The 27,233-nt window shown below is 55.4% G+C and overlaps 10 protein-coding genes across 10 annotated transcripts; 5 read left to right on the top strand and 5 right to left on the bottom strand.

Annotated features, from left to right (window-relative positions):
* Nucleotides 1–413: 413 nt before the first annotated feature.
* BDP55DRAFT_540942 (C6 finger domain-containing protein) lies at nt 414–3,839 on the top strand (the record flags this gene model as incomplete). Its single annotated transcript, XM_060568164.1, has 6 exons — nt 414–564; nt 682–1,656; nt 1,712–2,318; nt 2,385–2,447; nt 2,502–3,375; nt 3,495–3,839. 6 exons carry the CDS (start codon nt 414–416, stop codon nt 3,837–3,839), a joined length of 3,015 nt encoding a protein of 1,004 aa, XP_060435479.1.
* Nucleotides 3,840–4,283: 444 nt separating this feature from the next.
* Nucleotides 4,284–5,213, bottom strand: BDP55DRAFT_723377 (proteasome A-type and B-type; the record flags this gene model as incomplete). Its single annotated transcript, XM_060578739.1, has 3 exons — nt 4,284–4,457; nt 4,519–5,057; nt 5,189–5,213. 3 exons carry the CDS (start codon nt 5,211–5,213, stop codon nt 4,284–4,286), a joined length of 738 nt encoding a protein of 245 aa, XP_060435480.1.
* An 817-nt stretch (nt 5,214–6,030) lies between these two features.
* On the top strand, nt 6,031–9,118 carry BDP55DRAFT_626428 (Spc97/Spc98 family protein; the record flags this gene model as incomplete). Its single annotated transcript, XM_060571627.1, has 3 exons — nt 6,031–6,556; nt 6,621–8,584; nt 8,672–9,118. The coding sequence occupies 3 exons, from the start codon at nt 6,031–6,033 to the stop codon at nt 9,116–9,118; spliced, it is 2,937 nt and encodes a 978-aa protein (XP_060435481.1).
* Nucleotides 9,119–9,687: 569 nt separating this feature from the next.
* BDP55DRAFT_723379 (Yqey-like protein-domain-containing protein) lies at nt 9,688–10,272 on the bottom strand (the record flags this gene model as incomplete). The annotated part of the gene is made up of 1 exon (XM_060578740.1): nt 9,688–10,272. One exon carries the CDS (start codon nt 10,270–10,272, stop codon nt 9,688–9,690), a length of 585 nt encoding a protein of 194 aa, XP_060435482.1.
* An 829-nt stretch (nt 10,273–11,101) lies between these two features.
* BDP55DRAFT_723380 (uncharacterized protein) lies at nt 11,102–11,496 on the top strand (the record flags this gene model as incomplete). Its single annotated transcript, XM_060578741.1, has 2 exons — nt 11,102–11,120; nt 11,189–11,496. 2 exons carry the CDS (start codon nt 11,102–11,104, stop codon nt 11,494–11,496), a joined length of 327 nt encoding a protein of 108 aa, XP_060435483.1.
* Nucleotides 11,497–12,785: 1,289 nt separating this feature from the next.
* BDP55DRAFT_205466 (UMTA methyltransferase) lies at nt 12,786–14,902 on the bottom strand. The gene is made up of 10 exons (XM_060565964.1): nt 14,688–14,902; nt 14,513–14,627; nt 14,285–14,446; nt 13,869–13,960; nt 13,623–13,804; nt 13,408–13,566; nt 13,261–13,354; nt 13,111–13,180; nt 13,026–13,039; nt 12,786–12,959 (listed from the first exon to the last, which is right to left on the bottom strand). Exons 1-10 carry the CDS (start codon nt 14,693–14,695, stop codon nt 12,926–12,928), a joined length of 930 nt encoding a protein of 309 aa, XP_060435484.1. The 5' UTR covers nt 14,696–14,902; the 3' UTR covers nt 12,786–12,925.
* A 1,997-nt stretch (nt 14,903–16,899) lies between these two features.
* On the bottom strand, nt 16,900–17,208 carry BDP55DRAFT_626430 (uncharacterized protein; the record flags this gene model as incomplete). Its single annotated transcript, XM_060571628.1, has 1 exon — nt 16,900–17,208. The coding sequence occupies one exon, from the start codon at nt 17,206–17,208 to the stop codon at nt 16,900–16,902; it is 309 nt and encodes a 102-aa protein (XP_060435485.1).
* Nucleotides 17,209–17,649: 441 nt separating this feature from the next.
* Nucleotides 17,650–18,687, top strand: BDP55DRAFT_205305 (uncharacterized protein). The gene has a single exon (XM_060565962.1). The coding sequence runs from the start codon at nt 17,865–17,867 to the stop codon at nt 18,507–18,509; it is 645 nt and encodes a 214-aa protein (XP_060435486.1). The 5' UTR covers nt 17,650–17,864; the 3' UTR covers nt 18,510–18,687.
* A 1,792-nt stretch (nt 18,688–20,479) lies between these two features.
* BDP55DRAFT_571708 (phosphatidylinositol 3) lies at nt 20,480–23,068 on the bottom strand (the record flags this gene model as incomplete). Its single annotated transcript, XM_060570749.1, has 3 exons — nt 20,480–21,470; nt 21,570–22,349; nt 22,401–23,068. The coding sequence occupies 3 exons, from the start codon at nt 23,066–23,068 to the stop codon at nt 20,534–20,536; spliced, it is 2,385 nt and encodes a 794-aa protein (XP_060435487.1). The 3' UTR covers nt 20,480–20,533.
* A 2,030-nt stretch (nt 23,069–25,098) lies between these two features.
* BDP55DRAFT_626432 (uncharacterized protein) lies at nt 25,099–25,611 on the top strand (the record flags this gene model as incomplete). The annotated part of the gene is made up of 1 exon (XM_060571629.1): nt 25,099–25,611. The coding sequence occupies one exon, from the start codon at nt 25,099–25,101 to the stop codon at nt 25,609–25,611; it is 513 nt and encodes a 170-aa protein (XP_060435488.1).
* Between the last annotated feature and the right edge of the window lie 1,622 nt (nt 25,612–27,233).

Below are 27,233 nucleotides of genomic sequence, written 5' to 3' on the forward strand. Positions count from 1 at the left end.
ATACCTGCGTCCTTTTGATTCTCTCCTTCGATCCGGGTGCCGCGCACAATAAACGGGAATTATCCACAGTGTCTCGTTGCGCTGCCGCTAGACTTTTCAACAACACACCCAGACGCTTGGTGGCTAGTAAGAGAGTACTGTAGTCTTTCACATTCTCGACAGTGGCTCAAGCCTCGGAACCTGGCTTGTCTCGTAACCATTCTTGTTAGCTTCACGATACCTACCTAGGACTACACGAATTTCAGAGAGGGGCCCTCCCATCTGCGGGAACGAGACATTCGCTATATCACCGCGCTGCAGAAATACAAACCACTGCTACTAGACAATGCAGCCTGTCTTCGTCAACATACTCATGGATTAAGAGCCGCGTCGCAACTTCCGATCTTACTCGCAGCGCACTAGCATCTACTAGGATGGATTCCGCCGACGTGGTCGTCGAGGACGACAAGTCGCCCTCCAAGACCTCGGAGAACAACGACAATAATGACGACAATGAGAATGAAGACGCGAACCGCAAGAAAGAGAAAGCTAACGTGCGGAAAAGGACGAAAACCGGCTGTCTCAGTATGTTCCATGTGTTGAGCCCCCAATTTTGACCCTTGACTTCCTCCCACCTCCTTTCCTCCTGCCTCCCCTTCCTCACGTTGACATTAGGTCTCGGAGTCTGACTTGACTCCAAAGCATGTCGCAAACGTCGCATAAAATGCGATGAGGGCCGGCCCATCTGTAACAACTGCATCAAGTCAAAAAGGCACTGCGAGGGATACAATCAGCGTGTCATTTTCAAAGAACCTATCGCTGGCTTCAATCTCAATGGCAGCTACGGTCCTATCATCTATCCTCCCGAGGCGCCAAACCAGTCTTTCAATCAACTGCCCAACCCGCCACCCAAGTCCATTAACGGTCCTCCTTTGGCACCGATTGCGCCTAAGCCGCCGCAGCATCTAGATTTCCAGGGCCAACCGATGTTTCCATATGGTCAAGGCTTCTCTGGTCAACACCAAAACCAGGTCCCTCCTCCAAGTGCTTTCGACTTCAATCAGTTCCCGTATGGCGAGCAACACATGCACTCAAGCTCTTCCATCATCTCACCAGCCAGTCAATTTCAGGCGCAATTTGGTGGCCAACAGAGCAACCTGGTCAGCCCCAACACAGATAGTGGCGCGTTTGTCCACAGTCCGACAGAACCATGGAAACATCAGCCGGCGAGAGCTCAAGCGCGGGTGGAAGAGATGGATGTGTATCCTAGTGCCAATGCCGCTCCTCAGATGAATCTTCCTGTGGAGGATGCAGACTTCCAGTACCCATGCTCGGACGACGACGCCTCCATGCCCGACTCCGAGGACGCATTCGAAGATCTCATGGGCGAAGAGAGCGCGTACGGCCAACTGGTGCAGAGCCGGAACGATGGACCTTGGGATGGATTCGGAACTAAGATGAGGTCCTTCTCGGCTTTTGCTGACGAGACGATTCTCACATCGTACATACCCACGCCTAACAATTCGCCACTCAACGATGAACGAACTGCTGCTTTGTTCTGGCACTTTATCAACGTCACAGGGCCAAGCATGTCGCTATACGAGCGGCATCCTTTCGACCACTCAAAGTTGACAAACAATGCCTCTGTGCCTAAAGCAGGACACAACATTTGGACCTGTGAGTTGATAAGACTGCGGTTCTTGCTGTTCCACCTTGACTAATTCTTGATCAGACACGTTTCCCATTATATCGTTTACACATCCTGCCCTCCTGCAGGCCATGCTTGCATTGGGCGCGTTACAAATCGCCAAGCTGCAACAAATACCGCCGACGGCGGCCATGAAGCATTATCACCTCGCCATCCGCAGGATCGCAAAGAATCTACGGAGTCCTAAGAGGAGAACTTCGCCAGCAACACTGGCCGCCTCCCTCTTGCTCGGGTATTTTGAGGTCTGGAACTCGGATCACACAAAGTGGTGCAACCATCTCTTTGGCTCCAGGCTCTTGATTAGGGAGATCCCCTTCAGGCAAATGACAAAGAACATTCTGCCGCTGAAACGGGTGAGGAGGGCGCTGTTCCAGGAGAGCCAGAATCAGCCAATGGACCCGTTCTACATGGGCCACGACAACACGCACATGATGAGCCACGATCTCGACGATCTCGATCTCGGTTTCCTCAGCAAGCTGACCAACCAGCACGTCTCGTACGAGGACGACGAGCCGTCTCCACACTACTACACGGACCGCGATATCGAGCACTACGAACATCTAAGAGATTTGTACTGGTGGTACTGCAAGATGGATGTGTACCAGAGCATGTTGGGCGGAGGGAAACCTTTGTAAGTTTCATAAGAATTTGACACTAATGCAGTCGAAATGGTTGGTTGGCTTACACGCATAAATAGCATGGATTACCAGCACTGGACGCAATGTCCGCCACGAGCGCCTATGGGTCGACTTGAGGCCATGTAAATCCGCCCATGTCGCAATGTGTAAGGCACAACTTGGCTGACAAACAATAGATACGGAACGTACGACCACCTCATGCTGTTGCTTGGGCGCCTGTGCAGCTTCGCATCAAAGGATCTCCCGAGGAAAAGGAAATCGTTTAAGGGCTTCGGGCCTCCAGGAGGACCACCGCAAGGACCACCGCAAGGAGGACCACCGGGTGCGGGTGGGCCACCGAGAGGCGGTCAAGGTTGGCCGCCGGCAGGGATGGGGCCGCCCGGTGGGATGATGGGAGGGAGGCCGGGTGGACCTCCCGGCGGCCACCCGATGGGCATGCCGCCGCCAAATATGATGGGAGGACCACCGCCAGGAATGGGGCCGCCGCCGGGAATGGGCCCCGGCGGTCCCGGTGGCTCGCCGCCTATGTTCCCGGGCATGCTTCCCAACCTCGGAAAGGTAACGCTGCCAATGGGCTTCAGCCCCCCTCGCGACGACTCCCCGCCGCCGCCCGACGCCCCAGAGGAAGACGACCTCGACTCGGACGCAGCCGCCGACGCAGCCATGCGCGAATGGACCTCCCTCCGCGAGGCCTTTGAGATGCTCCGATCCCGCTTCGGCCCCGAATTCCAGCCCCTGGGCGCCGAGTATGCCGACCGCAGAGATTCACCTTTTGGTCCCACGCTGCAGTACCGCACCTTTTCGGTGGCGGGCATCTGGATGAACTACTACATGGGCCTCATCCACCTCTACCGCGCGCACCCCAAGATGCCGCCCGCCGCTATGATCGCCGCGGGGATCCAGGCGCAGCACACGGCCAAGTTCGCCATGGAGATTGGGCGGATCGCGGCCGGGTTGACGGACGATTGTAGCAATGTGCTCGAGATTAGCACCCTCGTCGGCGCAGCGCTGATTGAGAGTTCTTTCTGTCTGTTCGTCAGCGCTATTCAGGTGAGAAAGACCCCCCTTTCTTTCCCTCTTTGCTCTACGCACTTTCTCGCGCAAAGGACCACCCCCCCGAGTATCCTTTCACTTATCGTACTTACCATGCCTGCTAACACTCACCGCAGTACCAAAGCGACGCCCAACGCCACTGGATCGTCAGACGCATGCACGACATCGCCCGCCTCACGGGCTGGCAGTCGGCACGGCAGATCGCCGAGGGCTGCGAGTCCGGGTGGAAGAAGGCGGCGGCCATGGGCCGGGGACCGCCGTACGCGCGCGACCCGAGCCTGCAGACCGTGGTGCCGCCGTCTGTGTGGTCGAACCCGCGGCGGATCGGCGCGCGCATCGAGCAGCTCGATAGCGACGACACGGTGCTCGTCGTCGCCAAGTCGGAGAGGGCGTTTTATGCTCTCGGTCTGATTAGCGTGGAAGAGGAGATGGAGAGGCTGGTGATTAAGGATGAGGGGTGAGAGGGGTCCAACTCCCGGCGGTGAACTGCTTACCTTGGGTAGCAAGTCTTGTGGGCGCTGATATTAGTGTGAGCGTGAGCGTACGCGTGACAGCGGTTGCAGGCGCACCTCAGACAACGTCTTGGAGAGAGGTCATAGTCGTACGTTTTGTAAATACAATATGCCCATTCACAGCGTCACCACCATGGATGAGATTCAGAGAACGGAGCCATCGTCACGTTGAGTACAATAATGATACAGTTCTCGAGGGGGAAAATTCGTCTAGACATCAGGTTCCAAAGTTTCGTAATCGGGTGCTTTCTGGGTCTCTTGCTTTCTCTCTTTTCTTCGCGTTCTCTCCCTCGCCCACCCCGGCCTGAGTTTATTCTTTCTCTTTCCTCGAGTCGCCGAGACCGAGACAAGTTACACCCTAGATCATCTTGCAAACACCACGGGGGTTCCCCCTTAGTTCGCAGGCAGCCTCTCCACCACAGCGGCCATCTCCTCGTCTGTGTATATTCTGAAGCCCTTCTCCTTCGTTACGCTTGCGAGCTGGACGTTTTTCGAATCGAGCTTCTCCTCCATGACCTGCTTGAGCGTCTTGAGCACCAATGTCTCGGCATCCGTAATTGACAGGGACTATGGAGGATGTTAGCACTGTGTCACTCTGGAACTCCAAGCGGGAGAGAAAAGGACTCACCTTGTGGTACTCGTTCTGCAACTCAGCCTGCGCACCCTCGGAGCCGGAACCGATGGCCTTGGCGTCGTAGCGGTAAAAGGTACCACTAGGCTCAGCGTGGAAGAGCTGGGGGCCGTCCTCGTCGTAGCCGGCGATGAGGAGGGCGACGCCAAAGGGGCGGGACATGATGGTCTCCTCGCCCTCGGCGCCCTCGCCGAAGCGAAGGGCGAGGTCGCAGATGGCCTGGGTGCACGACTCGACGCGGAGGGGCTCGTTGTAGTTGAAGGAGTGAGACTGGGACTCTACGCGGGCGTGCTCGACCATGGAGCGGGCGTCGGCCTGGAGGCCGGACATAGCGCAGCCAATGTGGCGGTCAATCTCGACGATCTTCTCGACGGAGGACGTCTCGAGCAGGGTCGAGGTGACGCGCTTCTCGACGCCGAGGACGACGCCCTCTGCAGTGGCGACGCCGATGGCCGTGGAGCCGAGCTTGATTGCCTCGAGGGAGTATTCGACTTGGAAGAGGCGGCCTTCTGGGGAGAAGGTGTTGATTCCTCGGTCTATTGGGTTGGAAGGGGTTTATTTGTTAGACGAGACAGCTTTCCTGGGAGGGGGGAGGTTCGAAGGAGGGATGGGAGGGGAGAAGCTGGGTTGCTTGGTTTGGGTGATTTGGATGGTTTGGGTGCTTTACCGTATTCAGATCTTGCCATAAACATCTTGGCGGTGATGTGTGTGTGTAGTTCCTAGAGGAAATGAGGGGTATTCGGACCGGGAGGTTCAATGGCTTGGGCCGTCGTCGGGTTGAGGTTGTCGTGGTTCGGGGATTGCGTGGATGCTGAGTGGTTTGGATTGAGGTGTGGATGGATGGAGGGGGAGCTTGGGGGAAGGTCCAGGTAACAAACGGTGACGGTGGAAGGCTGAGATGGCAGGCGTGGTTAGGCAAGCACCTAGCCTACGAATACGCAGCCGCACCTCACCACCTGGGTAAGCTTCCAGTGTGCCAGGTTCCCTTTGGGGGGCACGGGGGTGTGGCCCAGCAGCAATTGGAACCGACAGCGACCGGGCCCCAGGCACGCCTACGGTCTACCTACTGCCCCCCTGTTCTTTGAGTGGAAGCTTTATGATTGGTCATCTTGGTCACTCCCGGGTCCCCCTCCAACACCTGCCGTCACGCTAAACCCGGAATATTCCAGGGGAGGTACACCACATCCGGGACCGGGGTCAACAACACGCCAGGATTTTCCGACTAGACGCGCTTGACATTAATGGTCCTTTACCGCGTTAGAGTGCCTGAGTACCTAGCTACCTTAAGGTACCGTACCTACGCAGCGAGCCAGCCCAACCCACACGCGGAGTGTAGGACTGCGACTCCGTGATAGAGGGGCAGAGAGACAAAGACCACACACCACACGACCAAACAACGACTTTCCTCCGAAATACCACCAATTCCCCCTCTCAATCTACCGCGGCCGAGTCGACGCCTTTTCATGGGAACAACCACCAGTCTTCCACAATTCAGATGCAGTCGGCGACATGTCGTCCGGCACCACCAGGGTCTCTACCCATGAGCGGCGCGCAAACGGCTCAGCTGCCGGCGTCGACCAGGAACGACCCTCAAGAACGGCGCGCATGAACGCAGCAGGCGCAGCGGCCAGCGGTACGGGCACCGGTAGCGGGCAGACGAGCTTCAAGAGCGAGCGCAGTGAGAGAAGCGATGCGCGACAACGAGAGAGGGAACGAGAAAGGCCGCGGGAGCGTGAACGTGAACGAGAGCGAGACCACCACCAGCAGCGCGAGAGAGGGGAGAGGGAGGCTTCCCCTGGGGGCAATGCGCACAAGAGATCTGCGTCGGGGAATCCCAGGGCTACGAGCAGGATGCACGATGACAGACGTGTGGAGGAGAGGCGGACGGAGAGGACGTATGTGACGGAGCGCGAGACCATGACGCAGCGGACGAGGAGCCCCGTGAGAGGCGGAGGCGAAAAGGGGAAGAGCGGCGAGGCCAAGTCGCGGACGGCTGAGGCGAAGCCCAAGGAGGCCAAGGTTGACGCCCCGCAAGGTGAGTTCTGCGTGGTTCCGTTGATGTTAGAGAGTGTTCGGCGTCTGACTGAACGGCATTGCAGCACCCTGGAATCCAGAGGCGACGCTACTACCTCACACATCGGCTCCCCTGGCGTGTCGAATATCAATACCGCCGTTGGCAGCACAGGCGCCGCAGCCTCAGCAACCGAAACCGCTGAACGAGCTGTCTCTCGAGGCGCAAGAGGCCGTGATACTGGAGGATCTCCTCTTCGTCTTCATGGGCTACGAGGGGCAATACATCCGCTTTGCAAAGACGTACAACCCGCACGAGGAGAGGGACCGGCTGTCGGGGCCCACGTTCAGGATACTGCCGGGCCTGGACCCTAGTCTGCAGGACCTCACACTGTCGATGCTGAAGATGGCGACGTACTACTCGGCCCTTGAGATGTTCGTCGACGTGCAGAGTAGGGACGAGTTTGGCGCCGTGAATCACGCGCTTTGCGCCTCCATCAGGAAGTTTTTACATGACTACCTCATCATGATTGCGCAGCTGGAGACACAGTTCCTAACCAACGAGACTTTTACTCTCCACGTTTTGAACATTCACACATTACCGACAAGCAAGATGATGTCACATCTATACTCCCTAGCGCATGACTTGCTCAAGAGAAACGCGCTCCTAGACGACGATGACGAAGAAGAAAGCGACAGCGCAGACGACTTTGAGAACATCCTCGAGTCGCTGCGGGAGGGTGGCGATCTCGCCCCGGGCTCGGGGAAGAAGATTTGCAAAGGCGGCGTTGTGCTGGGTCTCATTACAAAGAGGCTCGAGTCCATGTCCGGAGACCCGGCTGCGCGCGCGCTGCTGACTTCGCTGCTGCGCGACGCCAGTAGGCCGTACATGGTGATGCTCAACGAGTGGCTGCACCACGGCAGTATCAACGACGCGCATGCCGAGTTCCTGGTCAAGGAGCAAAAGAGCATTCGGAGAGAACGGCTGGAGCAGGACTACACGGACGAATACTGGGAGCGACGGTATACGATCCGGGAGCACGATATCCCCCCTCAATTGGAAGGTGTCAAGGACAAGGTCTTATTGGCGGGCAAGTACCTCAATGTCGTCAGGGAATGTGGTGGCGTAGACGTGAGCAAGGTCGTCCAGGACGTCCCCACGTCGTTTGACGACAGCCGCTTCCTGGAGAACGTCAACAATGCGTACGCGCACGCCAACGAGTCCCTTATGCAGCTGCTGCTCACGACGCACTCGCTGCCCATGAGACTGCGGTCGCTGAAGCACTACTTCTTCCTGGACCCGTCCGACTACTTTTCCTACTTCCTCGAGCTTGGCACATCCGAGCTGCGGAAGCCTGTTAAGTCCGTCAACACCGGCAAGCTGCAGTCCCTGCTCGACCTGGTGCTGCGCCAGCCGGGCAGCGTCGTCTCGCTGGACCCTTTCAAGGAGGATGTCAAGGTGGAGATGAACGAGATCACGCTCGTCAAATCCCTGCAGCGGGTCGTCAACATCACGGGTATTGAGCAGGGCGAGACGCTGCAGCCGCTCGCGAACCAGCAGCCTATCGAGAACGACAAGAACGCCATCGGCTTCACGTCCCTCCAGCTCGACTACACCGTCCCCTTCCCTGTCTCTCTTGTCATCAGCCGCAAGACTGTGTGGCGGTACCAGGCGCTGTTCCGGTACCTCTTGTCGCTGCGCTATCTCGAGTCCCAGCTCTCGACTACGTGGTACTCGCAGACTTCGGGCCTGACGTGGTCGCACAAGAGCTCCTCGCGCGGCCTCGAGATCTGGAAGCGCCGCGTGTGGACGCTGCGCGCGCGCATGCTCGTCTTTGTGCAGCAGCTGCTATACTTTTGCACGGCTGAGGTCATTGAGCCCAACTGGGCAAAGTTCATGTCCCGGTTGAAAGTCGGTGAGGAAGGCCAGGAGGCCGCGGCGGCCGGGGGCACGACGCCAACGCGGACGGTGGACGAGTTGATGCAGGACCATGTGGATTTCTTGGATACGTGCTTGAAGGAGTGCATGCTCACCAACAGCAAGCTTCTCAGGGTATGTTCTCTCTCTGTCTTACTGGCCGTTGTTTAATCTCGCGCGTGCGTGAATCAGTCTTCAAGCTTACTTACAAACCTCGGACAGATCCACTCCAAACTTATGCAAACCTGCACAGTCTTTGCCACCTACTCCAACTGGCTCTCCCGCGAGCTAGAAAAAGCCGACCCAGACTTATCGGGCACCACACGCCCGCCCAACATGACGGCAGACCAGTGGCGCGCCTTCCAGGCCGTCAGGACGCAGAAGCCCTCGTCAGGCCCAGGGGCGGGCACCTCACACAACGATTCGACATCCTCGGCAGGCGGTGGTGTGAGTGCCGCCGAGCAAGAGGCCCGCGTGAGTAACCTCTTTGAGATCATGAAGAAGTGGGAGGGCAATTTCAGCAGACACCTCCAGATCCTGCTCGACGCGCTGAACCACTACGCCGCGACGGAGACGGTTGTCCTGTTGAGTCTCTGCGCGAGATTGAGCACGGCGAATCAGGGGACTGAGTATGCGGGGTTGAGGAACGAGGACGACAGTGTTGCGTAAACCCGACGTATACCCCCCCTCCTGAAGGACGTCTTTATGTTTCAAAATACAGAGATTCATGGCATGGCGCATGGCTTCGCAGGCGTTTTGACGGCGTTTTATTGGGGGCGTAAGGTACGGAGATGAGAAGAAGAGCGAGGACGAGCAGTTACAACTACTTGCAAAAAGCCTGTGTGAGTGGTGTATGTGTGAGAGACAGAGAAAAGGCGGCCGGACTTTGCTAGACAGATACCAATGCCATTGACTGGGTGCTTTGCACCTTTTAGTACCCAAGCCTATCTATATGTTGACACATTATCCAGACTCCCATAATGCTGGTTTTCCAAGCTCACTTTCACATATTGCGCCGTGGCCACGAGTAGTGTAACATTATTTCATTCGTCCAAGTATCATTCAAGAGAAGAGATGTTTCCCTTCTCCCCAGCTCGCCCATTCTTCTTCATCCGCCAGAATTTCGTTTTTGGGGGGGGTATACAGGTATTATACACGACGTTATTGGTACAGATTGGTACATGTTTCTTGTTTTTAACAGCAAACACAGCTCGGAAACCCTCTCTCTCTCCCCCCTTCTACTCCTTCTTGATGGCTTCCTTGACGAGCTCTGCCACGCGCTTCTTCTCCACCTCGAGGTCCTTGTCCTGGGTAGCCTTGTTGATGAGCTTCATGACCTCGCCGAGGCCGGTCTTGCCCGCGGCGACGGAATCCTCAACGGCCTTTTGGATGAGGACGCGGACGTCGGCCTCGGTGACGGTGACGACGCCGCTGCTGGCAATGTACTCGGCCATAACCTTGGCCTGGGTATCCTCCTTATCGGCGAGGTCGTCGCGGCCGGCGGCGCGGAACTGGGTGGCGGCGTCCTGGGTGGCGCGCTGGGTCTTGCGGAGGAGGGCGACGAGCTGGGCGTCGGTCGCGATGGGGCTGTCTGTCTTGGCGGCGTTGTTGGTGGCGGAGAGGACGGAGCGGAGGACGGAGAGGCGGGGCGCGTCCTTTGCGCGCATGGCGGTCTTGAGGTCGGTCTTGAGGGTGGCTAGGAGCTTGGGTGTGACCGGCGTGGCATCGGAGTAGAGGCGGATCGTCGTCCGGAGGGGGGTGGCCCGGCCCGGCACCATTGGCCGGAGGGCTTGGAAGAGGCGGACCGAGTTTCGGGAAGCCATGGTGAGTAGAGGGGAGGAGGGCTTTCGTGTGCCTGGGCTTTGGTGATCGTGGGAGATGAGTGGATGTTTCTCAGTTGGACGGTCTTTGTGTCGGTCGTTCAGACAGCTAGGTAGTTGGGTAGCGGGACAATGTCGTCGTCAAGTTTGTCCGCCTCTCAGTTGCAGTCCAGAAAAAAAAGTTCCATTGCTGGGAGCTCTCCAATGCATAAATGTTCGGCACAGCTTCTCATTGGCCAGCAGCAGTTGGCTGTTCTGGCCAGGTCCACGGCAGCAGGAACATCCCCCGGACCCTCTCCTCTACAGGTGGCGCGAAGTGGCACCAGTGTCTGGGAGTAGCGTCCGTGAGGATGCATTGGTGGGGGGGCCGTTGAATAAAAGTGTTTGACATATTGGACACACTATTGGCAGTAGTTCCCTCGCATTCTACACTTTTGAGGGGTGTCATATTGGCTGAAGATTCCAGATGCCAGATTGACAGGCCCATGCCACATGGAGGCCTGGTGGTTCGGATGACACAATCAGCCGCACACATTTATGTATGCGTTGAGGGAAACCTTGTGGGTGTTCCAACTTCCAAGCTCCAATCCATTGGAACACGCATAAATAGGGGGTACGCGGTCCGTCGATGGCCGTGTTGGTGACAGCTCGCGGATCAGTTGGAGGTTTTGTGAAGCAATGTGAAGCCTAGGCAATTCCCGGGGCCCAAATCACCTGATGTGCCGAAGATCAGGGGAGCTGCAGGAAAACAAGGGTCGGGGCATCCGCAAAAGCTTCCCGATATCACATCCACCGGGGGCTCCAGGTTCGCAAGTTCCAGCAGCTGCCACCAATGTCGATTCGGCCGGGTGGTCAATCTGCCAGCCAAGCTGGAAGGGGAGGGGGGGGGGTTGTGCGTCCATCTGATCAACATGCATAGAAAGTTTGACCGTTGCATGCTTCATCATCGTGACAGCTTCAGTTAATGTTCCTGGCATCGTGGCATACCAGGGGCAGTACCGGTATCCGCACTCCGTGCTTGGTGCATACGTAGTAGTATACTTTAGTCTCTGCCCCAGCAACTTCTGGGTCAAGAAGGAATCGTCAGCCGAAATGTCTGTGCCCCCTGATGATGCTAGGGAGGAAGTTTCCGAAGCCGGGGAACCTAGATGGCACAAGGGCTCTGGGCACTCACCGGCGTGGGAACTGGCGTGGATGCCGGCGTGGACGCTGGCGTGGAACTTGTGAGGGCGGCAGCAAGTGCGGAGGCCGCAAATGTGGCATGGCGCCAGGAAAATTATCTATCTTCAGATGAAAGTGGATTCGGATTCCCTCTTTGTCAAGAACGCAAGAGTCAAGACGCGACTCGACAGTCCATTCCCTTCCATTGTGACATGGGTTCGATGTGCCCAGCTGTATTGGTATCCGTAGTGGCGTTGTAACTTGCGTGTACTCCGTAGGTGTGTTGTGTGAGAGAGAGAGAGAGAGAGATTGTGCAGGCTCAATGTGACGTGAGTTGTTCATCTGCAGTCCACCTCGGTCCTCACCGAGAACCCGAGGAGACGGTAGCGAGTAAAAAACCATGCAGATTGCAGACCTCTTGCGTTCCTGGGCAAGGCCTGGCGTCTTGCCTCCCTCCAATCTAACCCAACATGGAACAAATAAAACAGCAGCAGCGGACAATAAAGTAGGGAAGTACTCCGTCGAACAAGGACTCGTACTGACACACTCCTTGCCCTCCCTCCTTGAGCCTTCCAAGTTCCCGTTCACTTCTTCCACCTCCAAGACGTCCCATTCCGAATCCATCAACGCGGGGGGGGTTCATCACCACCATCCTGGCCTTACCTGACTATATGTTCACGCCCGCCAGGTATACATTGTACAGTACCTACTCACCTTGCCGACCTCGTAAAGTAAGTAGGTACCTTCCTAAACATGGACATGGGCAGCCGCCATCGTCTTTCCCATCTCTTCTTTCCCGCCACCACCAATAAGGCACTTGCCTTAGCTTCCGCCGCTCTCCACATGCGCCTCACCCTCTTTCAACTACAAGTCCATCCCTTTTGCTTTCAACACCCAGACCTTGTCTGCTCAAGGCAAATACTCTTCCACGTCTGACTTGTATGAAGTGCCGTTCATCCCGAGACAAAAGGAACTACATCCTCGCTGATCCACATCACTTATCTTCGTTCTCCCCGCCTCATTTGTGTTGTCTTCTGGTCATCGACAATTGGTTCCTCCTTCTCAGTTTCAGCCCTCTTCGATCACGATGACCAGCCAGGGAACGAGTCGAGTCCACGCCCTTTCCGATGCAACAAAAGCCTTGCGTTTCGCTTCGTACACCACTTGTCTGATCCCACATTATCGACGAGTGCCTTTCGAGATCCAACAACGGCATGCGTATAGACAAGGCAATTTCATCTGTACTCTCACAATTCCATCATACAATCCTTGACAACCACCGCCAAAGAAGAATACAAAAAATAAACACTATAACAGAGATTTGATCAAATAGGATTGCGAGCTAGACACGGGGTATTTGCTGCCGTCACATGGTCATTATCGTAATCCTTGTCCAAAATGCCCATCAAAATCCTCGCTGGGAAACAACGCTCTACGCCGCCACACATCAATCGCTCTGGAAAGCAACATCGTTATATGGCCTTCTCTGCTCGTCTCAACGACGAGGCTTTCGTCCTATACAAACGTACCTTGATGCCCAGAAACGTCAGTATTACTAAGGGCTTGGGCGGCTGGATGAGTGGGCAGCCACTTACATTGGAAAATACGCCTGAGCCGAACCTTGACGTTAGCAGACATTTCCACAGAGAAGACGCACTTTGTGGATGAATGGGAGCTCACCCTGAACGCCGGGTTATCGGCCTCGCTCCTTGCTTGAGCCACCAAGACTTGGAACTCTTGGGATGTCATCCTACAGTGCCACAGTCAGTTGAAATTGATCCGGACTTGGCGTTGCAGACTGCAAAGAACGGGAAACGAAAGTCCCCTTACCCTCGAAACTCTGTCATGGGATACATCGCCAGAGATGAAAGCATCCTCCTCACATTTTCTCTATTAGCCACGCCGATTTGGTGCTGCCTCGGGTCTAGTAAAAAATCAGGTTAAAATGTCTGCATTCCGGTTTCAAGGTTTGAATACCATTCGACCAGCCGCAAGTCGGGAGAGGGATCATTTGGGTTTCCACCGAGTCGAATCCAGCGCTTTGCATCCAACTTTGCATCTGCATTGGCGCCCTGGGATCCTTGTATGGTTGCATGCTATCCAAGTATCGTCTCGACCACCTACGAAGGGCGTGATCTGACGAAGCAGGCGATCAGTGGAGGGGTTCAGCGCCTTGGGGAGATCCGACCTACTTTGAGTCAACGTTCCGTTGTCTGACTGCGCATTGAAGTATATCTCCACCATTTGACACCAGCCGCCTGGTCGAAGTACGCGATGAATGTCTCGAAGATAATCTCGCCATCGATTTGAGTGGATACCGCCTACCATCATCTGGCTATGTACAAGGTCGAAGTGGTTCGATGGAAAGGTAAATCTAGGCCGAGTCAGTTGGGCCAGGGGAACTTCAGTCTCCGGCCGAAACTCGCCAGGGAACGTACCTGCTGTTCAGGTCATCGACTTGCAGATTCAGGTTCGTTGGCGTCTGGCTTTCGTCGGGCCAGATGTGCGGGCAGATATCGATGGCTACTACCTATCGGACAAAATCAGCACTGCTAACGCTACGGCAACCGGAACGGCAACCGGAACAGCGAGGCGACGAGTTCATTCCATCCACTCATCATCATGGTATCGATGCAGCAAAGAGAAGGAGTTTCTGCTCGGCCACAGAGCATGAAGTATGCTACACGTAAACAGAGGCAGAAGAGGGAGACGACCGCATGACGCGTTGACGATGGATGCAGCCGGCTTGCGGGCTCGGCCATCCCAGCACCACCGACAAAACGCGTCAAAGGGATGGATGCCGATTATTGTACAGCCGCGAAAGGGAAAAGACTTGGGTACTTCCAATACATACCTCGCAGTTCTGGTGTTGTTGTGCAACGTCGATAGCCCAGTCGCCGGCTCCGAAGCCGCACTCAAGAATTCGCCGGGGTCTGTTGATGGGTGGGAAAAGGAGGCGATTTTCGAATACTATGGAGAGTACGACATGCATCATTTGCAAGCGTTCAACTTCGTCCTATAGTCGGTTTGAAAAAAGACACTCAGCAAGGCAAGGTGTCTTCAGGGGCGACATGTCTCCTACCTCGTCTATCGGCGCGAAGTATGCTCCACTGTCAACTGCGTATCGTTGGTATTCTCTACCTTGATACGTGATGGTTTCCAGGAAGGCGTTATCCAAGGGAACTGTCTGTGGATCACTGGCAGCGGTTTAGCGATCAAAGGAATCCTGCGCGAGAGGAGAAGAGTTCCTGCAATACCTTGCCATGTCGACAACCACAATAGAATGATTCTTCTTACGGACAAGTTCGATTAGGATGAGTGTCTTTCGTCCAAAGTCTGCCTTGGGATTCGATATTGGGATGAACAAGAGCTTGTATGTGGTGGTTACGTTGCTCCAACGAGGCACTGTTCCTAGGTTTCCAGGACGGGACGGAAGACAAGGACTAGTTCTCAAGCACTGCCCACAGACGAAACCCGAAAGTCCGTCAAAGGAGCCATATCCGGATCACAGGGGTATTCACGAAGGCGGCAGTCGTGTCTAATAGACATAAAATTAACTGCCTACTACGTCGGAGGTGGAGACAACGGTCAAGTCGAAGGGTACTCGACATTGGCCGGCCATTGTTTTCTACACCCCACGACGTCGCTGTCGATCTTGGGTTAGTACACCACGACCTACACTAGAAAAGTTGGGAGCCTGTTCGGTACTCTTTGGTACGCGGTGCGGTGCGGACGAGGCAGTCTTCGGGTGACATGGATATGTCCTCTGCTGTTATTGCTGGCCCCGGACCCCCCTGTACACACGAAAATTCGAGAATGGAGCCGGCAGACAACCAAGACGTGCTAATCCCAGGCCAGTGAGTGGCATAGGGCGAGTGTGGCAGCGGGTCCCAGCCCATCCTAGCAACTTGGACACCGCTTTTACCAGTCGCCAGATCCATGGATCCCGTTAACCGTAGCTTCCCTTCAGAGGCTGTTCCGGAAGCCAGGTAGACGGTTGTCTTCCTGAACGGCCTGGTTGTTGTCTAGCGGGACGCACCATCACAGACCAACATCCCACAAGGCTGCGAAAGGGTCGGATGTGGCTTCTCTGTTTACCCAGGACAATGAGCTTTTTGAGCTTCTTTGAGCGGCTCACCGCCGCCACCCCAGAGTCGGGCGAATATACCGGTGCTTGCTGCTACAATCAGAGCACCCACACCCACGACAAAGCCTAGTGGTGGATGTTGTCTTGAGACCAACTGCATGGCCCGAGTACTGGGCCCAACATACGAATTCCTGCTGTAACCCTCCCGCCAGTGCCCAGGCAATGGGAAGCTCTTCAGCAAACACGGCTCTCCATCCCTTGTTTCCTGATCACCCCCTCCCCCTACCTCGCGTTGAAAAGGAGCATTGCTCAAAGGAGGGGTTACATGGCCGATCCGCTCCCATCGCACGCGGAGCTATAATCAAATTCCGGCGGTTCCCATGTCCCAAGGAACCGGTCGTTGGCTTGAACTTGAAGACACAGCAGCTACAGGTGGTGGGAAGTCGAGCTAAAGCAGCGTTGCACAACTCCCGATAGGATACAGAGTCGAACTAGGGATCACGTTGGCGCCACTTCTGCTGTCTCTCGCGATAACTCCGTGATTTCCACTTGCTGATATTTCCCGAGAACACGGACTTGGATCCTTCTGTGTCATTAGGCTCATTGGCGACTTGTACGGCCCGAAAACGAATAGAAGAAGGAAGGCCACGAGCACGCAGTTGCGAAGCGATTGCTACCTCGTCCGAGCCAAATCATCTCGTACGATAAGAAGACGGAAAATACAGTCATGCTTCTTTACCTGTCTGGCATTAAGCAGGCTAGGATCATATGCAGCCGGGCAGCGACCAAAGGCGGAGTTCATGGTCTGATCCTCACACACAAAGCAGACAATCATCTGCACTGATGCCAGCAAAAGTGAGACCCGCGCCAGGCCCGTACCTCACGACAACGGCCAAAGGGAGGAGACGGGCGCCTCGGACAGAAACATCGATCTTTACTCTGCTCAGCACGCATGCCTGGCTCCTGCGACCTCAGGCCTCCACCACACCACCTCTCCGAGACCATGATGGTAATAATTCGGTCGGATGGCGGTACAATATGCACGGGACAGGCAACGGTCTGCAAAATATAGGTAGGGGCATGACTTTTGGCTGGTGGGTTGTGTTGCTGCGCTTCTTGACACATTGGCGTATTCGGGTACGTGCTGATGAAGGTTTAATTATGGCACTCCCTTTCTGGGTCACTTTTCTCAAGCATCTCATCCCTTCTGACCCTGGACTAATTGTTTGGCAGGCGAGTCGCACTTTTGGAAGTAGAGCTCCCGGAGGACAAGCCAACAATGTTTCTTGAGCGGGGATGGTTTTGATGAAGGTTGGAAGAAGAAATTGGCTGGGCCAATTCAACGAACGAACCCCTCGGCGGGCCGCTCTGCAGGTTTGAAACTAACACAGAGAAGAGCCTGGCCTGGCTGACCAGGTTGCCGCTGGCTCGGACAGTGGAGTTTCGGGAGAGGGCGCGATGACGCGAGCCACAAAACTCTCCTGGTTCCAGCTATTTGGGAACCGAGGAGCGAGGGTCGACAACCCTTCCTTGTCGGAGGAAACCACATCCTGGTGCTTGGGAGCACCATGCCTGTCCACAGCGGCCACGTACTCGCTGCACTCTGCAACCCTTGCACCAACGGGTTCAGTGCATTGCATGGCGGACGGGTAAAAAAGCAAAGAGAGAGAGACTTTTTGAGACGACGACATACTGTGGTTTTGCTGGGCACCAGGCAACTCACCATCCCAACGCGGTCCTGACCCTTCATCATTGACGTCAAGACGAGCGGTACGACAGACGTGTCCGGCCTCGATATAGACCTACCTGAGCTCTTTGGCCGCGGCCGTACGAAAGGCTGCAGATTGGGAATATGGCGTTGCCGAGTATGCTGTGCGGATGGTCCGGAGGCGATCCCGAATGTGGGAGACGATGTCATTGCAACAAGCAAGACCGGCTATAAGGCGACTCCCAATATATCGTGACGGCCGGGATGCTGCACGACAAGCAATTGGCAAATTGACGCCTACGGCTTGCTGGGTAGCCACCGCCCTACCCAGCAAGTGATCACGGAATGGAGTTCGGAGCAGGGCTGCAATCCATAACTCGGCAACTCGAACGAAATGGTTTCTTTGCGCATGCGGTTACCGAGCAGCTACCCAAGTAGAGGTGGCTGTTGTTCATCGACTGACGCATGCCACTCCTTCGCATCGGGGATTCAGGCAAGAGATTAGCCTGTCAGAGATGATGCACGTCAGAGGGGAGCATTCGACCCATCTCTCTATAGGTTGCTCCTGTGTGTAATAATCCTTCCCAGCCACTCAACTTGGACGAGTCTGATGAGGACAAGCAAGAGTCTGGAGAGGAAATGGAAAGCAGCGTGACTTGGCGGCCGTTGACTGTGGCCTCTCGTCTGCACGGCTGCGGACCATGCATCTGCGTATCCGTACCTTGGTACGTACAACAGTATTCCACAACTCGCTTTACCCGATATGAGAGAAATTGGGCCGGTGGTCTGCTTCTCCTTCTCTCGTCCAACGGCTTGTCTTCTTCCCATGCAAAGAGGGGGGAGATGAGTTGGCTGTCGATGAGGAGTCACATTCATTCCCGCCAGCAGGGAACCCTAGTCGGCAAGCACCCTGCTGGTTCCTCCGTCTTCATTTTCCTCTTGAACAGAACCGTACTCTCGGGTTCCAATAGGACGGGATGCTGGGGCATAATCGTCCCCCTTATCGATGCCAACCGGCCCCCTACGACCCCCGTCTTGCTGACGGGACCAGAGGTGCACAGCTTACGGACTAATACCATGACACTGCGATACAAAGATACCCAGCTGAGCTTCCCCCCTATTACTGAATCCTGGATGACGAGCGGCGTTACCTGCCATCTACGATCCAATCGTCCACCAATGGCCCCCGGTTCTACGGAGAACAAATCCAAGGACCAGGTCTCTGTCGTTTCATTAGGACGGGGGGGCATAATGCTTCTAGAAGACCATGGTGTTGCGAGCTGACTTTCTGAAAAGGCATGGAGCGCGCGGTGCCGGTCCTATGAGCCGGCGAGTCCTACCTCCTGCGTTCTCTTTACCAGGTTTTCGTAGGGGAGGAGATGAAAGGTGCGGCTGCGGCTGCGGCTGCGACTGCGGCTTTACTGCGGTCATGGGCACATGAATCGACTTTTCCTCTTTCATCTCTTCTGCCATCTACCGACGATGCGGAATTTGGATGTAATACCGACGCCCACCCCTCCTATAATATTATTCTTGCGCGCACAGATCACGGGCTGGGCGGTACCCTGGCACTCACACACACACACACACACACACACACATATGTACGGCCCTCCAGGCCAGCAACGACCAAGGGAAGCGGCCGCGCCGCTACCGCCATCTCCTTTCTCCGTGAAACGTGACTTTGGACCACAACTGATGACCGATGGATGACAACCTCGAGAGGATTCGAATACCTACCTTTAGCAAGCCTCAAATGGCCTTGGTCAACCTCTACAGGAAAGACAGCCCGTGGCGCAACTCGCAACTCGTCGAGAGTGGACCGCCATCGTCCCAACAGTCAACCAGGCCTGCTGTTGTGCAACTTGAGTAGTCACTTCCTATTCTAGTGGCATCTTGCATTGTCTCTTTTCGTCCTCGTCCTGCAAGATTGTGTCATTACAAGGTGTCTCGCAGCCTCTGGCCGTGCTATTAACACTTGGGCTCTTTCTATGGGTAAGTCCTCTCTGTATTTTTGCTTCTTTTCCCCTTCTTCTTTTGGTACCATGTTTGGAATTACGAGAACACGCCGGTTGGCGCATAAGCCCCCTCCCTCTTCCCATCCCCTGAACCGGATGGGCGCGCGAAAACGGTACCGATAGGTAGGTCTAAGGTGACAAGGCCAAGTTGGAAATCCTTGCCTGATTACACCCAAGAAAAAAAGGGACCTTTTTTTTTCTAGTTGCCGAAAAAGGTCATTTGCATGCGCCCTATTTTTTCCCCTTACCCTCTTTCCAACCTCCCGCAAAAAGGAAAAAAAAGGACCATCAAATGCAACAGTAAGGTAATAGCCATGTAGGTACGGATACAACTGCTGCGGTTATGCTGCCCACCCCTTCTCTCTCTCTCTCTGTCTCGCTCCCCTCTCAATTCACGGCCCATAGCTAGCCTCCCCTTTTCTTTGCTTTTCCTTCTTCCTTCGTCTTCTTCTCACATCTGTCGCCTATCCCCCCTTCAAGCCTTGTTCTTTCTCACGATGTGTGCTCCCCTAGAGTCCTGTTCTCCCCTTTGCTGTTCCATGGGTCTGACTCTGCGGCCTGTTGGACCCACGTCTCCTCTTCTCCCTCGCGTGTTGTGTGATGATTGTGTCGTGTTGTCATCGTGTGTGTGTGTGTGTGTGTCCTCCCTCATCATGTCTTGTGCTGTTGTACGCCTTTCGTTTCGTGTCTCGTTCCCAAACTCGTTGTCTCTCTCTCTCTCTCTCACTCTCTCTTTCTCTCATACCGTCATACGGCCCAGCCACGCCAAGTCAAGGGATGAATGCACGAGAAACGCCACCGAATGCCATGTGTATCATGATTTCTCCTCTCTTCTTCTTCTGTGCTGACGCGCAGGAGGATGGGTTGGGATGGGAGGAAGGAGGAGTAGGAGGGGGTTCGTCAACTATTCTAGACACACGATCCGAAAATGAACCCAACAAACTCCCCTCCCCGGCTACTCCCCTATTTCGTCCTCGGTGGTTAATGTAATAACTGCCCCAAAGCAAGCAAGTGGGAATAAAACAAATAAAAGAAGGAGTAAGAAGAGGGGGGAAAACGCCGCTTCCTCGACTCCTCCTCCCCCTCCTCTCCACCCCGGGACACCTTCCCTTGCATGGGACAACGGCAGGCGGAGCAAGAGAGAGAGAGAGAGGCAGAAAGCGACCCCACCAACCGATAACCCAGCTCCAACACCTCTCCAACTCCGTGCCGCCGCCGCCGCCGCCGCCCCCCCCCCGTAACGTTTTGCTCGATGCAGCCCCCCCTCCCCCCGGGAGTGGATGGAGTGGATCACCAGCAGGTGAAAACCGGGTTCCTGGCTTTCACCGGCTCCAGCCTCTCCACAATAACCTTGCGTTGGTTGCCCTCCATGCCCTCGGCGGCCGCATAGCCCAGGTCTCCCTCCTCGACGTCGTCTTCTTCATCATAATCTTCCATGCTCCGGCGCGAGCCATACAGGTGCTGCGCGATGCTGCCGCTATTACGCCGTCCGGCCGCAGTCGCGAAAGAGTATCGCCGTTGCTGCTGCTGCTGCTGCTGAGACTGCTGACGAGCGGGAGAATACATGTTGAGGGCGCGCGTGCCATGGTAGCTCTCTCGGTGCGATTGTCCCGAGAACCTGGGCCGCTGCATCGATGCGTCCTTACTGCCTAGCGGTGCAGATGACGCCAGTATACCCGAACCGCTCATGGACGTCTCGTCCGGTGACTGGGCTCCCTCGCCCGTCGGGCTTAGGGCAAGCTCAAACCTGCCCGGATGAGGCATGTCGGCCGGGGGGCTAGCGAAGCCGAGCAGGTCCTCGTCCACGCGGTGGGTAGGTGCAGCAGACGTGTTGGCCTGGCCAATGTCGCCCTCGTCAATGGAGCGTCGGAGCTCTGCGTCGCGCATCATCTCGGCGGACGTTACCCGCATGGGCACGGCAACTGGCACGTCAACGAGATCGTCCCAAACGCAGACCTTGGCGCGCCGTGTGAGCTCTAGAGGACCGTGATCCGGTGTCTTGAGCGTCTCTACCACGTTCCATGCTTGGCCCTTCATGACCGCGATCTGCCGAGCAAACATCTTTTCCTGAAAGTCGGGATCCAGTTGGAATACTTTCCGTAACGCCAGTTGTGTCTGGCTCCACCAGTGTGTTGAGGTCAGGAGGGGGAGGAAGTGATCTCGCGTCTTCTGCGAGAACGGCCGTCCAATCAGGTCAACGGGAAGAAAAAGCCAGCCAAAAGGGAAGCTGTGTGATATAAGTGATTAGCATTCCTTTCCACACGCATTACTGTTTACACAAAGCAAATCGCAGAGGACACGTGGAGTTTCTGGGGGAGGCACATACCTTCGCCATGCGTCGGGATGTTTCCAGGGCCAGGAGAGTGAGTTGTCGATAGCACCAATCGTTATCTTAGGATCTTGTGTGCTTGGATTGGGACTAGATGCCTTCATTGGTTGTTGCGTCCTGTAGGGGTACGACGAGCGGCTTTCTGCTGTAGGCCGCTGGTTCAAGTCCACCGGGCGAGGGCCGCTCTCTGATGAACCGGTTTCCGTGTTCATTTGAAGCGGCTCCGACACGATTGACACTTGTTGTGTGCTCCAGTCCACCTTGATCATCCAGTTGTCCAGACCACGATCAGTGTTGCGCATCATGTAGTCCAGAATGACCAGCTTTTCAAGCTCTTCGCGGAACGACTGTTTCAAAGATTCGGTCCACACGAAGTTGTCAGGACCTGGTGGTAGTCGTTCCCGGCTACCTTCATCGTCACTCTCAATGTCATCTAAAGCTGCTGCACTGCTTGGTCGACAGTTGTCTGCCCACCTTCTCCTACGCTTGCGGTGTGGATCGTTCGTCCTGAAGCCGGACCAGTACTGGTCTGGCCATGGGTGTTCTCTCAGGAACACATTGGCGTCTTTGAAACCTTTCAGGAAGACCTGGAAGCTTCCGGGTTTTTCTGGAAGCGGTTTTTGCTTTCTGTAGAAGCTGCGGCGGTCCCAGAACGGGTAGTGGAAGGATTTTGAGGATAACCAGACGACGTCGGTGTAAGGCACCATGTGGGTGCGCAGTTGGCAGTCTAATGTGTATGCCGCCGCTTCGCTGACATATGAAAGGTTGGGAATCAGACTGCGATGCGATTAGCCATGGACCTCCTAAATGGAATGTACACTATCATACCATGCTCGCCCAAAGCAACAAGGGAACAGGTTCCGATGGATCCATTTGTTCCACTTGGGGTTGCCGGCCGCGTACGGCTCCTCGTCCTTGGGCTTGAAAACACCCACGACCTTGCCCTCCGTATTCCGGGCAAAGTAACTGCCGGAGCTTCCCTGTGCGATCATTCGAGGATGTGTTCCTTGAAGGATGGCCTGCCTGACGCTGCCCACGATCTGTTCGAACTGCGACTTGGACATGACATCTTGCGGCGCAGCCAGCCCTTCGGGGGTAATGGGTCGGACACCCTCGGGGGCTTGGAATACTGAATGATGAATCTCGAGATGTTCATCATCACCAGTCTTGCCGCGCCCCTTTGTGCGCTTGAACCGGCTGGCAATCTCATCGGCCCATCGTTCTAGTCGAGCGTTGATGGCTTTTATGTCGACACCAGAGTTACTGCCGCCGCGACGGCGATTCTTAGGTCTGGAAGGGCCGGCGATCACAGGTTTGGGGGTTGTCATGCCCGAACGGGGCCGCGGTTGCGTGATGGGTGCGAAGCGAGGGGCCGAGGCCGGCTGGAGGGAGGCATATGACTGGGTGAGAGGATCGTCGTCTTCGGAGTCGGAGGAGAGGGCATCGGCTTGAGCGAGGCGCTCGTAGCCCGTCGTCGGGGGTCGAGATCGAGGCATCGTGGACTTGGAGGCAGGGATGAAGGGACTGTCTCGGCGAGGGAAAGGGCGAGGTAATTATCGAGCAAAGGCAGAGCCGGAAGTCAGAGCCATGTGGGTTGGTTTGCAGAAGATTCGATGAGACTCGCGATCGAGAGGGCTTGAATGCTGCTGGGTCGGCTGTATCTCCGTTCGGGTGCGATAATCGTGCTAGCAAAGGGAATGCGGAATCTTGGCCTAAGAATGGAGGAAGCCACGAAGTCTAACCCTCAGCAGGGAGAAAAGAGAAGAAGAAAAAAAAAAGATGGCACTGTAGAAACAAAGGTAGCGTCAGGGAGACAACAGGCAGCAAGTTGGCGATGAAAGCAAAAGAGGGTAGTAGAATGGTAGGGCTGGAGTGGTGCTCGTGATGGTGGCAGACACAGAGCAATTTCTCGGCGAGTCGCGTCGTCGAGCATGTGTCGTTAGGAACCCGTGGTTTCGGCGGACCGCGATGCTGTCATTGGGGTGCAACTGGTGCTGCTGTCACCCTGGTACCTTCTCAAAGGTACCTTACCTTACTGCTTGCTTTGAGTTCTAGACCGCCTGAGAGGCACCGAGGTAGTCAGTTCTACGCGTCCATAGCGGTAAGTAGCGGTTCAGCACAGGGCATTCGGCCCCTTGCCTCCGAGCTTCCCCGTGCTAGTGCTTGGGCCGGTGATTGGGGTACACGGAACGGGTGCAGTGTTTACCCGGCTCAACCCAAGTTTAGGTAATACCTTCAAGGCAAATCTGCCAGGAAGCAACGTTAAGGTGCTCTCTTCTGATTGGGATGCTCCATGGCAGAAGTGACTAAGGTAGCTGCTCAGACGCTTCAAGGACCTACAGACGTTGCATGCGAATTGGAGGAAGAGTTGCCCGTCCGTACCTTACAATCTCATTTGCAACTGCTGTCAGCAAATACGAGTTGGTCCCGTCCGGGTCAGCTGATTCCAGGCCGGACACTTGCCAAACGTTGACCAAAGCCAGTGAACTGGGGAGACAACAGTCTGAGAGCGGCGGTGCCATTCTAAAGTGAGACACAGGCGGCCAACTTTGGGCGTCTTCATGCCGACTTGACACAATAACCTACGAGGGATGATGCTCGTCGTTGGAACTTGTGTAAGAAAAGAGAATAGCCAGCAGGCGTGATTGGCAGACTAAATAGTCTGTATTAAAATTGAACCAGCCAGCCATGGATGGCATTCTGATCAACCACTTCAAATCCCCATCCTCGATCTAATAACGGCTTTGCAGGCAACCAGACATGCCGGGGCAGGATGGACAAAAGCCGTCGACTGCACACCCAAAAGTCATATCGGCCTTTCCTAGCCAAGTGGCCAAGCTACTGGTAGTTCTGTTCCTCAGTCGAATAAAATGTCACGGCTGTCACCCCAGACTTCCCCCCAAACTCTCGGGTTGCAGCCCATGGACCCCACCCACACGGCACGCTGGTTCTCTTCCTCCTCCGCCTCCTCCTCCTCCCCCGCGAATTGGTTCGATTCATCACCCGACCTTTCGATGGGCGGCCTTCTTACTTGATCGTCCCGGGCCAAGGGTCCGTTTTCATTGCGTAGGTAGGATTGTACGACCTGACCAATCCAGTCCCAACTGCTTTCTTGATCCCCGCATCGTGTAAGTTTTGGGTGATTGATCAAGCCTGCTCCCCCCCTTGCAGACTGACAGATCCTTATCATTATTTGCTTGCGGGTTTGGACGATTGAAGCGACCCGTCTAACCCGAATGATCTTCATACGTCAAGCCTCTCGGTGTGTTGCGAGATCCCGATCAGGTCAAAATCCTCTGCTACGCCCGGCGCACATCTTCCAATCACCTCGTGATTTGCTCTCCTCTTCTTGCTTAGTTACTTTCCGCAGTATTGGGGGTTCTTTATCAAGTCTTCAACCCGCTCCACCCTCCCAGTTTCTTCTTCCACAGCAGCTCAGGTTACATTCCCATATGTGACTTCTACATCAAAAACGATTACACTAGTCTCCATCAGCTCACCTGTGATCAATATTTCGGTAATGAACATGACCTCCCACCTAGAAACAATTGCCAAACTTCGCTCGGTAACGTCGAGCCCCTTTCCTCCCGAATCAGATCCTCTCCGCGGCCGCAAGAGGCACCGCAGCCTCACGAGATGTGACCTAGAGGCCACTCATTACGGCGGCACGGGCGAGTCCAGCACGCTCCGGGGTCGACCCCGTCGGCGATCAACCTCGCCGACGCCGGTATCGTCGAGAGCCTCTTCACGAGCCACCGCCGCCGCCGTCGCCGTCGGCATGCCGAGCACGGATGTGTCTCCCATGAGGAAGCGTCTCCTCCGCGTCGTCCTGCTGGAGCGGCGACGAAGCCAGAGCCCCTCTCGGTCTAGGTCGCCTGACCGCCAGCAGGCCCCACCCCGACGCCGCCGACACAGGACTCGGAGCCGGAGCCGAACACATACCATAACCAAGGAAATGTTCCAGCCCAAGGATCAGCTGCCTCGGCTCTTGCTTGTTGAGCAGGCACACAAGAAGGTGGATCAATCCGTTGGAGTCTGATGGTCAGCTGATATGGGAGTATGCGAACAGGGGGAGAACTATGAAAGGAAGCCCAACAAAATGGACTAAATAAGAGAAGCAGGCAACATCTCTTTACAAGCCCATCACGCAACCGCTCACATGGGATTTTTGCGGTGTGCTATGGACTACTACGCAATACTCTCGGGAATCCTGGCGCTAGTCGTTTGGTCGTTGGGAGTTTATAAGCACGCCGATGAGACCTTGCCACGAAGGAAATGTCTTGGACAACTCAGATCAACACAAGACAACCATCGAGGCATCCAGGGCCACGGTAAAACCGACCCGGTTGGGCAGATTGAGAGAATGGGTGTGGAAGTCCAGTATCATGTCCCATTGTCCGGCTGGTAGTGGGGTGAGAGCGATCTAAAATGGCTTGTACTGAAGAGGGTGGGCAGCACTTGAAAACAGCCCGCGAGTAGGGGACCCCACGTCAAAGATGGGCCAGGCGCGTTATCTTGGGGCGCACGCGAGGCACTACCACCAAAAGATTCAAACATTCAGGTTTGAGTAGGACTAATAGCCGGGTCTCGGATTGGGAGGTGGTGACGCTGACTGTTTAGGTGGTGTTGATGAATACTAAGGAGTGTGTAATAAAATGTATTCTTCCCGGTAGATTCGGGTGACACTGTGGTAAGGCAGGTAAGGCAGGCTTGGTAAATAGGATATGCCTGATTAGGAACATCCATCATGATACATACAAATGACAAGAAAGAAAAAAAGTTGTTTGGTCAAGTGACCATGCACCCTTTCACAGGCTGCCTCTGAGTGTAAGAGAGAGAGGAGGTACCTCCCTAGTTACCTCTGGTAGGTACGGAGTAAGGTAGGTAGATAGAGGGGGGAGTGGGAGAGGCTTGGGCCGAGATGGTAGAAAGTGGGGTGCACAGATGGTAAAGGGTGGCCACGTGAGGATGTGAAGTTTCCAGGTAGCTAATCGGAAATCGGGAATCAACAGAGGGTCTCCACTGCAGGTGCCCCGCTGCAAGAGGCGGAGGGAACTCAGGGAGCAGTGGGAGTGACCTCAGCTGCAAGAAGGCTGCAGCCAACTGGCTGCACCACATTCCATGTGCCGCGCCTACCTTCACTTTTTTTTTTTCCTAACACTACCTACCTCCACGACCACCACCACTACTACTACAGTCTACCACCACCTTCACCGCGACCTGGGGTTCCTTTTCTATTTTTCTCCTTTAGCCTGCGCTTCCATCCACCGCCCGGGGTATTATTGTATTGGTCTCTTCGTTCTGAAGTGCTTTCTTCATTTCGCCTTGCGCCGCCGCCGCTCCTGTAAAGAACTTTCTTCAACCGCCACACGAATTTCTGATGAGGAGGCAAGAACAATGATATGGAACAAACGACACTTGTGAATAGGCGTCAGACTTGACTCGACCTTTGGCCTCCTTTTTCCCCCGACTTCTCGCGTCATCCACCTTCTCCGCCTACGTCTCTTGTGTGTTTCTGGATCCTGGCTGAGCCTGCCCAAAGTACCCTCACCTCATATCACCTCAGGTGGACTCGACTCACTCACTCGACGGCTCACCATTGCGGGAGTGACTCTTCTAATATCACCCTCTCTCTCATCAACCCCCCCGGACCAACTTCTC

This window comes from Colletotrichum godetiae (genome assembly GCF_030913485.1).
Source record: "Colletotrichum godetiae strain CBS 193.32 chromosome Unknown BDP55scaffold_3, whole genome shotgun sequence".
Classification (NCBI taxonomy): Eukaryota; Fungi; Ascomycota; class Sordariomycetes; order Glomerellales; family Glomerellaceae; genus Colletotrichum; species Colletotrichum godetiae.

Excerpts from the sequence above, each read along its gene's own strand:
- BDP55DRAFT_205466 (XM_060565964.1), bottom strand. Across the intron at positions 14,447-14,512 it reads ACTTCGCGCCGATAGACGAG|GACGAAGTTGAACGCTTGCA; the intron begins GTAGGAGACATG and ends AACCGACTATAG. Across the intron at positions 13,181-13,260 it reads CCCATGACAGAGTTTCGAGG|GATGACATCCCAAGAGTTCC; the intron begins GTAAGGGGACTT and ends GTGGCACTGTAG.
- BDP55DRAFT_205305 (XM_060565962.1), top strand. The coding sequence starts at position 17,865 with ATGGAAAGCAGCGTGACTTGGCGGCCGTTGACTGTGGCCTCTCGTCTG.